General features: G+C 49.6%; 1 protein-coding gene across 1 annotated transcript in view; it reads right to left on the bottom strand.

The window, feature by feature from the left end:
• Positions 1–1,252: 1,252 nt before the first annotated feature.
• LOC144169265 (UPF0764 protein C16orf89 homolog) overlaps positions 1,253–12,226 on the bottom strand; it is a 185,903-nt gene continuing 174,929 nt past the window's right edge. Inside the window, exons 7-9 of the mRNA XM_077698332.1 lie at positions 12,065–12,193; positions 8,966–9,016; positions 1,253–1,686 (exon numbers count right to left, since the gene is read on the bottom strand). Coding sequence (XP_077554458.1) covers positions 1,589–1,686; positions 8,966–9,016; positions 12,065–12,193 — 278 coding nt within the window. The 3' untranslated portion in view covers positions 1,253–1,588. The remainder of the gene's footprint in view (positions 1,687–8,965; positions 9,017–12,064; positions 12,194–12,226) is intronic.

The raw sequence follows: 12,226 nt of genomic DNA, 5'->3' as shown, positions 1-12,226 counted from the left end.
TAACAGAAGCAGGCAAACAACCCACAAGAGAGCGCAACCATGTGCCTTCCCGCCGCCCTCTCCCACTTTTCTAGAGGATCCATCAGGAGGAAAAGGCAAGACAGGTCTCCTTTTATGACCTCGCCAGTCGATCACCACGCGCCCAGCCGCTAAAAAGTGGCAAAAATACAAGAAACTTTTGAAGATCAGGCACCGCACCCCAAGATAATGCGTATCTGCCTACTAGCTGACGCAAACACTCGCCCAAGAATCACTGAAGGTACACAACGCAGGTAACTAACGACAAACAAATACGCATGCCTAATCTTCACGGTTGCAGCCGTAGCACAATCGCATGGCGCGGAAAACCTGAAATGGATGACTTGAAAAAAATCTGGTGCCCCTAACGCAATACACAAATTCAGTCTGTACAACAACTACTAACATGAGTCACGGCAGCGTTACTCAGTTTCTTTGCACTGCCGGACTTGCACATGATGTCAATAAGGGCATGCCTTCGCTTACAGCCACAGCGGCATTTCGGGACACAAGATCTGGCGATTATTGGCCTCATTCACTTGGAATAGACCAGATCAGTAGCCAGCCATCGGCGATGTTATAATCTTATTGGTTCATTCGAACTGACGTATTGGAGTCATATGTTACCTATATTCATGCAGTAGGAAATAACTGAGACAAATATATCCACACGAACGACGGCTCAGCTCCCCCAGCCCCAGTCTCCCACGGACAGCGTCACACAGTCACGAGCGGTCTCATACAGTCTCATCTGTACTAAAAATCGCTCAGGCTCTAACTCAGTCGGGCTCAAACTCACCCACGATCACTCTGGCAAACTCACCCGGGATCTTTCAGGATCACTTGGGTTCAAACTCACTCTGTTTCAGGTGTACCCAAATTCAGTCGGACTCAAACTCACTTGGAATCCCTCGGGTTCAAACTTGTGACGTCATGAGGCTCAAACCCATGACGCCACAGTGCCTCACGCTCACTTAAACTCAAACTCACGCGCGAGTTTGAGTTTACAGGGCTCGCTCCAAATCCTGTAAAACTACTCACTACAACAATAAACCCACCGAACAACAGACGTTCGTGCAAGCGAGGTTGAACGGAATATATTACGTGTGTCTGGAGGGCAGTGCGTGTGGTGCTCCTTTACCGTCAGCTTTATTTTCCCAACACCAATTCTCAAATCACGAGGCATGAAATCGTTTCTGGTGTAAATACATTTATTCCATTAGCCACATATTGGCGTTCTGTTACAAAGTCATATACGTTAAGGCGGTATGCTGGCAAACTGGAGTGTTTTATTTAGCTCTGTCGTCTGTGGTTCAAATAGAGGGCGGCTTTCTCGCTTACATGTTTGTTGAATAACGTAATGTTCTTCGTATATTTTTCACTTATTTGCATCGTTGCGAAGGTTAAAGAACGTAATAAACATTTCCCCAGCAATTCATAACTTTAAATAAACACTGCTATGAGTTCAATTCGACATTTTGTCGTTGGCTCGTCTGCAGACGTTTCGCTCATCTGGGTATGTCGTCCCCGTTGGGCGCAAGCTTTGTAAATACCAGCACCGTGGTCATATTCAGGCAGTGGCTGTGAGGTTGTTTGCATTGACCAAATATTTGAGGCCAGTTGACATGGCTATCGCCCCCAGTACAGTCTTGTGAGGTCTGCAGCGGTCTGCAAAAGAAGAAAAACATAGGAGCAAATCCTACACAAGAATCATCACAACTGTTATGCACACTATACACAAACGCATCCCCTACCCCCGTCATAAAGCGTGCGCAGTCAGCATCACCAACACACAAGGCACAGTAACCATTCTGACTGCTTCTACTGTCACGGCTGAGAAAAAGTTCTGCCATCGCTCTTCCTGCAACCTCTGGTGAGGAGTTGTTAACTATCGTAACAAACTCTCTGACCTCTTGGAGGAACGTCCCAAAAGTGCCGCATCTCACAACCATCATTAAACAGGCTGTGACCAGCAAAAACATTACACCAACTCCACATCATCCGGTCGCTGCGCCTTGAGTCCCTCGATGGCAAGGAGGCGGCACACGCCGCTACCCGGGGTCATTTACGGCGAGCCGTTTCCCTAGAAGCGAAACACCACTGCAGAGCTTCACCATGCCAGCGTCTCACCTTTGTATCTACCTAGAACAACACTATGTTGCACTGCCCCACAACCCTACACCAGAGAGTGGCTAGCTGCTGCGGCGAATCTCAAAGAGCAACGGGAACTGGCGGCCCACATCATCAGAGCCCTCAGCGCCTGCCTGGACCCAGGCGGCTGATTCGTCCCGATCATACTGTGACTAATAAAGTTTCTATCTATCACACACACCGACATTCTATCTTCGAGAGCCTCAACTCACTTGGATGCTGCGGGCGCACATACAGATACGTGAGAGGTTTCCTTTCCGGCAGGAAAGCTATAATAAAAATGGGTGATACCTCCACAAAAGCATTCCTCCTGGGAGGTCGCGGTACGCCTCAGGGAGCAGTGCTCTTTCTCGTGCTATTTAACATTACCCTCGTTGGGCTTCTGCCTCTCCTCAACAACATCCCGGGGATCAGGCATGGCCTATACGCGGATGACATTACCATCTGGACGTCCACAGGGTCAACTGGGGCAATGCAGGATCGCTTGCAAGAAGCAGCGGATGTGGTAAGCAAGCATGCGAAGTCGTGCGGCCTCTGCTGCGCTCCTCAAAAATCGGAGTTGCTAGTCGTTTCGCAGCGCCAGAAAGATGTCCCAAGCACACCCCCCATCTGCCTCAAGTTGGATGGCCACACGATCACTCCATATCAGCATATAAAGATTCTAGGAATGACCTTTCAAGCAAACAAGAACAACTCACTACTCATTGCCAAACTCAAGATAATGACCGATCGGGTGACGCACATGATACGCCAGGAAGGAAGGAATAGTACAGGAAAGGCAGGGAGGTTAACCAGAATACTGTTTGGTTGGCTACCCTACTCAGGGGGGAGGGAATACGGGAAATGAAAGGGAAAGAAAGGACAGCGGCACATATTAAAGGAGAAAATGAGAGAAAGAAAAGTAGAAAAAACACATGGCGTGACCAGGCAACTAGAAACGCGGTACAAACAACGCACACAACCAGAAAATGCACAAAAACTAATACGGTCCACTGTTAAAATTGGCGAACTAAGGGCACTGCACTATAGTAATGTCCCTACAATCGTTCAGACAGGCCCGTGTCCTTCAAAAAGATCGCAACGAAAACCCGTGGCATGGGAGAGGTGGACCTGCTTCGGCTCGTCTAGGCCTTTGTCGTGTCGAGGATTACATATGTGTTGCCATACGCTCTGCTCAGCATCACCGAGACACAGAAGGTCAACACGATGATCCGCAAGGCATATAAACAAGCACTGGGACATCCGTTCTCCACCTCCACCGAGAGACCTCTTCGGCTCGGCATTCATAACACTGCCGAGGAGCTAATTGAGGCTCATCTCACCAACCAAAGAGCGAGGCTGGGCGTAACGCAAACGGGGAGGGCGATCCTTTCACGCCTAAGGCTCTCGGCTCCACTCGACCACCCGCCTGCACTCACGGGAAACCTACCGCACGAAGTTCGTAAAAACATCATGGTATACCCCGTGCCTCGTAATATGCACCACGCGCACCACGTCGACAGGAGGGAAGCCAGAGCAAAAGCCATATACAAGGTTATATGGCAATCAACCAACAACGGCGTATAAGGACGCGGCGTCTTATCCGGATAGGTCCGCAACGGTATCCACCGTTGTCGTCGAAAACAAGCCCCGTTGCAGCCTCTCTCTTGCCGGCGACAATGCGACACAAGCGGAGGAAGTGGCCATCGCCCTCGCCGTCGTACAAACTAATGCTGCAGTCATTGTCACTGACTCACAACAAGCTTGTGAGTCAGTGACAATGAATTTCGCTAGGGGACGCCTGCACACAACAACGTTACGTATCATCCAGCAGCAGCCCCCGAAGAGGCTAATCAGGATTGTACGGGCTCCGGCACATCACGGTATCCCTGGAAACGAGGCGGCGTACGCCATCGCTCGAGAATTGACCCACCGAGCGGAAGCCGTGTGCAGCGTTGCCGAACACGGGCGCGTGCAGCCCTTCACCTTTTACGCCGAGATCACGCAGGGCTACAGGCTGTCGCCTCAGACACTCGCTCCCCCCCCCCTCCTTCCAAATCTCTACCCCGAGAGCACGAACGTCATTTACGTGCTCTCCAGACGAATACATTCTCCCATCCTATCCAGCTGTACCTTTTCAACCGTCAGAACTCCCCGCTTTGCCGATTATGCGGAGAACCCGGAGCGCTACCCATATGGTCGGAGTGTGTCACCAATGCCCACTGATTCCCCCCAACCTGCAACTTTCTACTGTCGAGCTTTGGGAGAGCTCCTTGGCGAGCACCGGCCTGGACGACCAGCTTCGGCTGGCTCAAGGGGCTCTCGATGCTGCCCGCGCTCAAGGCGTCCTGGACTGAGGACGCCTCTTTCAAGCTTCAGTACAATCCCCCTATTGATTAAAATAGCCGTTTGTTCTCTCTCTCTAGCACATCTCATCACAAAATAGCCGCCGTAGCTTCCCGACTCTCTCAATCGCAACTAAAGTTAAGAAGCAACCACTTTTCGGCGCCATCAAACTAATTCCTATGCCTATAATACCCTGCTACCCGCCATGTACTCCCACAAAGTATCCCGCCTCCTTTAACTTTTGCCCAAAAGCCGGCACAGTTACCACCTTGTATGTGAGTGCCGACAAACTCCTCATCTTACCCATAATCTGAACCCAACCTATGAGCAACCTATGATCAGCTGACCGACTCCGAGCCCTGGGGTAACGACGACCGATGGATTCTACCAGTCCACGGCATCCATTGATTAATGATGCTTCCCAAGGAGTAGAGGCCCTCACAATACCCTCCAGCTCACAACAAAATAAAATGTTTATCTCTCTCTCCCATCTCCCCAAGTTATAAATGGTAAAACTAGAATTACGGGGGGATGGTTGAACTCTCAAAGAATATGAAGGCGAAAGCGCAGGTGTACCTTCTGTTGCTCTGCTGTACAACTTTGTCTACCTGAAGTTTTTCTTCCACCTCCTGCTCCTCCTCCGAACCTCCTCTGACGCTACTGTTCCCTTCCGCGGCTCGCGCTCCCCGGTTCCAAGTCCTATGATCTGTACAGCCGATTTTCTGCACCCAACAACGCAATTCCATAAAACAGAGGTATAAAACTACCGCCATAGAAAGTCAAGTATCTACCGAATTAAAAGTGTGTACCTTGGTGCTACGTGCATGCAAGCATAATCAATGTTGAATTCCAATGGCAGATCCGGAGCGGCAACCGCGCTCTGCCACTGAACACGCCTGTACCTTGAAGAGCAGTTGCTCCAAACCTGCCTTTGAGAGCCACCCGCTCCTGCCGGAGTCAATGGCGAAGCATGACGGGAATAGAAATTTCCCAGCGCGCTTCACGCCGGGCTCTTCCAAAAGTGTCTGCTTTCCTACAAGCGTTTTCTACTTTCCCAATCTCATCTAAAGTTCCTTCATCAACAAAAACCCTTTCGTCGGCCTATTCGGAGGCAGGCGAAAAAAATCGAAACGCCGAAGGCGCATTTCTACGCCGTCCAACACTCTGGCTCGGGCTCGCCACTTGTTCCGAGTTTTACCTGTATGAGTAGGACACACTTTCGTAAAGTAGCAAGCAGGAACGCAACGCGGCGTGCCGCATTATTTTCCCCTTGAGTCTGTGGCCGCTGGGCGATATTGCCGGAGCGGGAGCCATGGCGATTCAAAAAGGGGTGTACAGCCGAAACAGACGGCGACATCTTGAGAGAAGAGAAGGCACCGAGCGAGTTCCGGCCGACTCCCCCGATTACTGGGTTGAAAGTTTTCTTGCCACGGATTGACTTTTGCTGCTACGGCGCTTTCGATCTGCCATTGGGCCACGATTCGGTTGCTCCCGATCTGCCATGGTAACGTGATGGATCCAAACGGAGCAAAAACGTTGCACTGAATGTGCTCCCGATGTGCTTTCGGAATTCAACATAAATTGAACACGAGTGGAATCATAAGGTTATAAAAAAACAGAAATGCTCAACCGACTTGGATTTGCTGTCAGGCCCGCACAACTGTGACGCCACTCCAAAGAGAGGAGGAACTACATCTATCGAGTTTGTCCGAGTATATCACTGCATGTGCTAATCACGGACAGCGCTACATACAGCAAGAGCCACATTGCCGCTTGCGAGGTCGGCATGCACGCTTTTGGTGAAGGTGACGCCTAGGTGATATGGCTGTATCACGATCTTGGACACGCCGTCTTGCGGACACACATTACCAACCGACTACCAACGAGTCAGTTGGTACAGTCGCCCACAGTTTTAGCTGGAGAAACGCTTTGCCCACTTATCCTCTCCTCCTGCTTTGGTGTAAGGTAATGTAGCCACAACTGCTGCATGTCTTTCAAGATTAAGGGAGTACCTAAGGCCTCTACATCGGTTTCAACAGTTTTTGCGGGATTTTTTAGATATTCCACGCTTAAGCCAAATCTGGTGGTCCAGTTAAGCCTGTGGACGACTGTGCTGAATCCGTAGTCTGCTTCCTAGTCCTGTCCTTGCGGCTGTATTTGTCCCCTTACCTCGAACCTGTTTGTTATAAAGGAAACAACGTCGCTTTACACCTTTATCTAGTGGTGCGAAGGCAAACTACCATATTTATGGATCGATTATGAGATTTAACGCGCTGACGCTAAGCAAGAGATGAGGCGCGCCCACGGAGCAAAAATTATTGAGGAGGCGCAACACGGCTTGCTCCGGCGGCGCGATGAAGTCACCGTGCAGGGCACGGAAACGACGTGCCCTCTCTTGCGAGGCGCCTAAGGGAAAACCCGCGCGGCTAGATTTCTAAAAACGCTCGCTGGTTCAAAGTCAGTAAGTGCATAGCCGGCTGTCTGCTATGACGGCTTTCTTTTTTTGAGAACAGAAGACAAGTAGCTGAGACAGCTCGGAAATATTGACGGCACGGCGTCTGCTAACAGGAAATGCCGTTTAGGTTTGTCTAGAAGGACTTCGCCACCAAGCTCGCCGTAATGCCGCGGCCTCTCCATGACGCTCTCAGAGAAGTGCTTTTCGCAAACATATTCACAAGACATGAGCTCCCGATCTTTTCTGGGAATAGCACGAGCCCATACTTCCAAGGGTATTGGGTCACTGGGTACTTTAAAGGCAATTACCTTTCCTTTGCAGGATGCGCAGCCACTGTTGCAGTTCGGCACGACATGTTTCCGCCCCATCCTCAGGAAGCACAGACGAAAAACACTTGCCTTTGCGCAACATGAAAAGCGCGCGCAAATCTGAGAAGCCGGCGAGAGGCGAAAGCGGCTAGAGTGAACCACTGGTGGCGAGAAGGCGGTGTTGGCAGACGTCTTCTGCTTGGGGATTCCTTCTAGTACTTCGTTTAAAGCGCGGTGCGTCATGTAACTAGGGCACTATTTATTAATAACTCCTTACCAAAATGTCCAGCACTCCTGTTTATTTTAATCTGGCAATTTTTGTAAATTCTATCATTTTTTACAATATATCCGATGATATTACGTGCGTCTCGTCCGTAGAAGTACACCCGCCCAATTTTTTACCAATATCATAGGAGCATCGACCGTTCCGTCGATCAGCGCCGTATGATGGGGTGATACGACAAACTCGGCGAGAGTAACCGCATGCGCACTAAGCGAAGACCGCTGCTGCCGTCGTCTGCTAGGCTGTTCCAAGAGCCGACAGCCACCCCATACTGCTGTTACCACTCGCTTTCACTTGCCCTTTTCGCCCCGTTAACGGCGGGTTGGAGCGCAGAGTGATAAGCGAATAAATAAAAAATTCCCGCGCCTTCCCGCGAGGGGAATACGAGTTAATGCAGAGCATTGGGGCCTCAGTACTGATTGAAGGCAGTGTTGCTTCCATCGCTTCTTCCGTGATGCTGGAGTAGCAGACACGAGTAAACGTGGGCACGAGCGTCAACCAAGGAAGGAAGGAGCAACGCAGTGACTGAAACACGAGCGACCGCTAGCCGCTATATTTGCAGCGCGCGCAGTAGAGGGAGAGCAGTACGGGGGGGAGAGCGCGCATGCGCAAGCAGCGCGCGCCCTTCCACGCCCCACCGCGCTGCTATCACGCACCTGTTACGCCGAGACCGCGATGGGGCGAACGGGCTGACTACGACGCATGCGCGCGCCAGCTGCTGTTGAGAGAGAGGAGGGAAGGAGAGGCGCACCTGCTGCGGACGCGGAGCTGTTGACACCGTCCGACGCAGGAAGAGGCGAGGCTAAGAAATGCTCTGCAATTAAAAAATCGGGGGTGGTTGTCTGCTCTTGGAACAGCCCAGCAGAAGACGATAGCAGCGGCCTTTGCTTAATGCGCATGCGGTTACTCTCGCCGAGTTTGTCGTATCGCTCCATCATACGGCGCTGATCGACGGAACGGTAGACGCTCCCGTGATATTGGTAAAAAATTGGGCGGGTGTACATGTAGACTATGGTAACGCGCTTGACGCGTCATCTGTTGTGCTGCTCCGCAAGCTGCATTTCGTCTTCGCCGGAGAGTGACATTAACGCGCCGCCAGCCCGCGCTGTCCCAGCCCAGCGGATTCCCCTCCTCAAGTACTTTTTTCTCCGTGGCCGTGCCGTAGTAGATGATCCGTGGCCGTGCCGTAGTAGATAATTTTAACCTGCTGGGAATCTTTAACCTGCGCAGAAATCTCGAACACACAGACGTTCTCGCTTCTCGCCTCCACCAGAAAACTACTCTAATTATATTTAACTCACACTATTCGTGAAGCCATCGGTAACCAGTATTTATTTGCTTGTGAGGGCGGCTTATATCCTTTCTCCGTAATTCTGTTTTGGGTTCTGATCGGAGGACATGGACGCATTAAGTAATTTCGCTTACCGTCTAGTATTTTCTCCTCGCGCTTCGTCCTCCCTGGTTTCCTCTTGAAAGCTGGAAGAAAGTAGACGAGGGCGCCAAAGAATATTTTTCACAACGCTTTATCTTTGTAGGCGTCACAAGTGGGATCCCAGTTACTGACCGTATTCAAACATGATCACATGCTACGCAGGCCAAACTACTTTCGGTGGGGCTCATCAGTCTGTTTGACTTCCTTCTTCGACGTTTGTCATTTCTTAATTATAGTTCGTTTTGGAGCGTCAGTTAGCGTCCAAAAATTTATTTAAAGGTCCCCTACAACACTTTTCTCCACTTTATTAAAAATCTGCAATACTTTTACAGCGTGGCCAGAAAGAGCACCCAGATTAAGTGGCCACGAATACCTCGAGAGCCACATCCCACAAAAACTGGCTAAAAACGATTGTTTTCTCGGTATGGGAAGTGTTTGCTGGCTCTAGTGACGTTACTGAGGCCATACATGCGGCTATTGGCTGGCTTCCTTTCTGTTGCGTCAATACACTCATCCGGTAGCCATTATACAGAAAATCACAGCAAAATCAGAGCACAGTCAAGAAAGAGTCATCAGCCGCGGATAGCCAGTCACGCAGTGCCAGCCTCTGCTGGGGATAACTTGTCTTCAAGGAGCCTCCAAGCACGAAAGAAAGTGAAGTCGTTTATCAGGAATGTTGTAGGGGACCTCCGCTATTTCAGGAACGCTGTCTTGTTCCTACTTCGTGATAGAAGGGGGACGCTGTAGTCGATGGCCGTCAGTGTATGTGTGACTCCGTCACTATCGAGTGCATGGAAAATCAGAGCCTTCAACTTAACTAGGACTCAAAGATGCGTTGTAAAACGTTATTTCATCACACGATATCAAGAGCATCCAGTTGGCCTCATCCAGCCAAAGCACGTCGCGACAAGTTTTATTGCGAAAGGACCATTATTACCCTGTCTCGGCCTATTTCACGTGACTGGTTTGAAGCCTCATTTGTGAAGCCCCCCGTATTTCCCACTTTATAACTCACTTGCGCAAAGGAAATGTTCTTGTGAAGCAGATGGAGGGTTACGATGCGAAAGTATACATGCAACGTCCCGACATTAGGTCGGGACGTTGTCGACAGTCTAATGTCGACAGCCGGTACCCGAAGGTCGACGTGCAATGAGGATGACGTTGCTTGCCCTTTTGAAAAGCTTAATTTGAAGTTTGCCCGACGTATCCCCAAGCCTCGGGTGCTAGACCTAACGTCGCGCGTTCAGCTTTAAGCGCGAGACACATGGACGATTGGTGCATGCGAATCGCATGCGACTGATTGTTACGACTGTGGCCACGACTAGTCGTTCGCGTAAATTTGAGACACATGGCCCGATGCGCGCGTGCGATGCGTCGTCGGCGCCACTCCGCCCACTGTTTTTGCTCCATGGTTGTCTCCCTGTTTAGACGCATTCAGGCCGATTTAGATATGTGCAAGAGAAGTCCGAGCAGGAAAAGAAAACATTTATCAACTGGAATTCCCAATGAACAGTGCTATTATATACATTGCATTTTTATATGTTCAGTGCCGTTGTGTGGGAGCATTTAGCACCATTAATCTGCTTGTCCTTGCTGTAGGTACCGCAGGTAGCATGTCTGTCATTTTGCCGAAATAGCGGGCGCCCCAAAGCTTCCGTTCTTGCGTCGCTCTCGCAGCCAGCGAGACTGCGCGTGACCACGGCTGAACGAAACCGTAGTTGATCGGGTGATTCCTTGAATCACCCGATCAACTACGACGATCGCTGAGCTGAATTTGTAGATTCCGCGCGTCGTTCGCAAGAAATGGATAAAGCAGGCAATCGTGAAGCGTTTTCTGCCTTCGGAAACAGTCCGCGCACACGCCGGCCCCGCCTGTCAGCTCGCCCCACTCATCAGCTCCAACCTGTGCAGACCACGGTAGCAACCGCTTGTTGCTGCTCTTCCGAATCAATCTGATCGATAAAACGAAGTCCCACATGCGAGAAAGTAGGTGTTAGTGTGGTGAGAAATTGTGCTAGGGATTGTTATCAGGGCTTATTTTAAAAGTGGCGATCAGATATCTGCCGCGATGCTAAGCCTACACTGACCGGCCAGCGAGGTTGCACATGCGAGAATAAAGTTCCACATGCGAGGAAGGGGATGATAGTGTGGTGAAAAAAGTTGTGTTACGGATTGTCATTCGCAGCTGCACAGCTAGCAGCGATCAAATATCCGCCAGCATAAAATATCCGCCAGCATAATCAGCCTAATATTTAAAAAATACGGATAATGTCAAAAAGTATACCAAATGCCATTTCGGCAGCATTGCAGATTTCACGAAAGTTCCACCTGATGTCGTTATAACAGAATAAATGAACAAAATTGTTAGAACGAAATATAGAAAAACTAAAAAAATGAGAAAAATATGAAATAATTACGGAAAGTGGCGAACCGTGTAACGTCCTGCATTTCCACAATAATGCAGATTTCGCGAAAGTTTCAAATGTGATCGTTGTAGTAACCTAAACGGAGATAATTGTCGGACAAAATTTTGGAAAACTCAAAAATAAGAAAAATATTTTAAAAATGGAGAGAATGTCGAAACGTATACCACATGCCATTTCCACAATAATGTATATTTCAGGAAAGTTCCATTGTAGTCGTTATAATAGTGAAAATGGGCATAATTGGTCGACGAAACGTTAAAAAACGAAAAATAAAAAAATATAAAATAATTTTGTTGTATTCATTGTGCATCAAGCTACGGGGTGCCGGTTGGCGTCGTAAAAGCTGAAAGCGCAACATAAGGACTGAGCTCCGGCTAAAACGTGACAGTTGCTGCTGCTATTCAAGCGGACCGATACATACCTACGGAGTAGCACATACGCATACTCCGTACAACGCATTTAGCTTTTAACAGATTTAGCTTTCGATTAATATTTCTTCTTGGCGCAGCCAAACAGCATGTAGTTTGCGATGGAAACGCTATTTTTGATCCACACTAAGGGACTTTTGTCGAGTCGTTTACTGTGGATCAACAACTTTGCACACTTTTGCGTAATTTTCCACACAGGGATGGGAGTCAAACCACGGCCAAAGGTGTTTCTGCTTACTCGTGGACGGGTCCTCGATTACTTCTAAGGCGTCCGTAAAGCAGCCGTCAGTTCTTTGCCAGCTGCGTATGGCTCGTATCCACTCCGGCCTGTAGAACTCCGGGAACCCCGCCAGTCCGCAAAACCCGACTGAAATAAATGTTGAACGCAGTTTCACGTGGT

The sequence above is a fragment of the Haemaphysalis longicornis genome, unplaced genomic scaffold (genome assembly GCF_048455015.1).
Source record: "Haemaphysalis longicornis isolate Haplotype H1 unplaced genomic scaffold, Haemaphysalis longicornis Haplotype H1 scaffold_2, whole genome shotgun sequence".
NCBI lineage: Eukaryota > Metazoa > Arthropoda > Arachnida > Ixodida > Ixodidae > Haemaphysalis > Haemaphysalis longicornis.
Note: the sequence above shows the minus strand (reverse complement) of the source record. Positions and strands in the feature narration are given on the sequence as shown.